This window comes from Octopus bimaculoides, chromosome 27 (assembly GCF_001194135.2).
Source record: "Octopus bimaculoides isolate UCB-OBI-ISO-001 chromosome 27, ASM119413v2, whole genome shotgun sequence".
In the NCBI taxonomy this organism is placed as follows: Eukaryota; Metazoa; Mollusca; class Cephalopoda; order Octopoda; family Octopodidae; genus Octopus; species Octopus bimaculoides.
This window is the reverse complement of record NC_069007.1, coordinates 10,296,211-10,298,134: the sequence shown is the minus strand read 5'-3', so window position 1 is coordinate 10,298,134 and position 1,924 is coordinate 10,296,211. Positions and strand designations below refer to the sequence as shown.

The window sequence follows — 1,924 nt, the reverse complement described above, 5'->3', positions numbered from 1 at the left end:
CTACACACAGAGGGGACAAACAAAGACAGACAAACGGATTAAGTCGATTATATCGACCCCAGTGCGTAACTGGTACTTATTTAATCGACCCCGAAAGGATGAAAGTCAAAGTCGACCTCGTCGGAATTTTAACTCAGAACGTAGCGGCAGACGAAATACCGCTAAGCATTTCGCCCGGCGTGCTAACGTTTCTGCCAGCTACCAGTGTGTGTGTGTGTGTGTGTATATATATATATATATATATATGTTATATAGTTTGGACTGCGAAAGTGAAGTAGACTGAGGAAAACATGGAGGGGACAGGTAGAGGAGGAGATTGGGAGGTTTGGCTGAGGAAAGGAGGACACTCAAAACCAGACAAGATGGCGTGAGGGCAGTTACTATGGCATTGAGGTAAATCCAGCCACCCCCGTTAACTGGGACAAAACCCAGATTTAAAACACTAGATGATATATATATATATATATATATATATATAAACAATACCAATCAAGGAGCAGATGACTGAAAAACAAAGTCAACAACAACAACAATAAATGAAGAAAATAAAAAAATTGTACTCAGTCCTTACCTTTCTGATAATATTTAGAATTATGTGTCCATCGAAATCCTGTACTCAACCCAAAGTCTGTTAGTTTTATGTGACCTTCCCTATCAATTAATATGTTGTCTGGTTTGATGTCTCTGTGGATAAACCCCATTTTGTGAACACTTTCGATAGCCAGAACCAGTTCTGCAATGTAAAACTGAGCTAGGTCTTCTTCAAAAATTTCATATTTAATCAAAAGTCCCATTAGATCTCCTCCCGGTACGTAATCCATCACAAAGTACAAATAGTCTTTATCTTGAAAAGAGTAATATAGTTTTACCACCCATTCGTTATCCGCCTCTGCTAAAATATCCCTCTCAGCTTTCACATGCGCCACCTGGTTGCGTTGTAGAACATCAGCTTTCCGCAGCGTCTTCATTGCATACAGTTGGCCCATGTCTTTCTTGCGAACCAAAGCCACCTCCCCAAATGCGCCAATACCCAAGGTGGTGAGCTTCTCGAACATGTGCTTTTCAAGTTTGGCTCGCTTCAAGCGAATGTAGTTTGACTCCTTCTGGTGCAGGATCTTCCGCATCTGCTGTTGTGCGTTCAAAGAAAGCCCGACCTTGTTCATTTCATTCTCCAGCTGCATTCGTCGCCACATGCGTTGCGTGGTGGACTTCATTACATTCTCCACATGCTGTTCCATGAAGAATTTGTACGCTTGCGGAGAGTAGTTGCGTACACGTTCTTGGTCTGGCGACCTGTACTCCGACTTCCATTCAGGAATTGGCGATGTGCATCGGTGCTTCTCCTCTTTCTCCTCGGCTGATTCGGTATGCGTCGGTTCCACAGCACACCATTCCTCTTTCTGGTTGTTCTCCATGCTACTACGTCGGTTCGACAGCGATGGCCGTTCATACATGGATGTCTGTGTCACTTGTGTATTCACTGACGACGACCCGAAATTATCACTAGGGGCCACATTTGGTGGCGCTTGCTGAATAGGAATAGGTTTCACTGGACAAGGGGCCAGCAGTTTCGAGGAAGTTTGGGTCGGAATGGGGGGAGATGATGACTGTGTTATGTTCAGAATTCTGCCAGGGTAAGGAGGGGGTGGTTTCGAAGGTATATCTGAACCACTGGAAGGCGTGGAGGTTGTAGACTGCACTGACGTTGTTGACTGTATCGACATCGGTGATTGGTTTGTGGCACGAGAGACGGGGGAATCTGAACGGGGGGTGGATGAAGTGGTGTCAGACGGGGGCCGCTGGTAGAAGTCCAGATGGAAGCTGGGTGCTGTTGGGTTCTGCGAGTAAAGGGGGTTTGCACCTTGGTTCTTGATGTCGATTTGCAGCGAGTTGGGGACAAGAATTTTGATGCGTACGTCCCGTT

At 45.5% G+C, this 1,924-nt stretch overlaps 1 protein-coding gene across 1 annotated transcript in view; it reads right to left on the bottom strand.

Annotated features, from left to right (window-relative positions):
• LOC106874774 (serine/threonine-protein kinase LATS1) overlaps positions 1-1,924 on the bottom strand; it is a 106,780-nt gene that overhangs the window by 16,870 nt on the left and 87,986 nt on the right. The window contains exon 5 of the mRNA XM_014922626.2: positions 572-1,917. Coding sequence (XP_014778112.1) covers positions 572-1,917 — 1,346 coding nt within the window. The remainder of the gene's footprint in view (positions 1-571; positions 1,918-1,924) is intronic.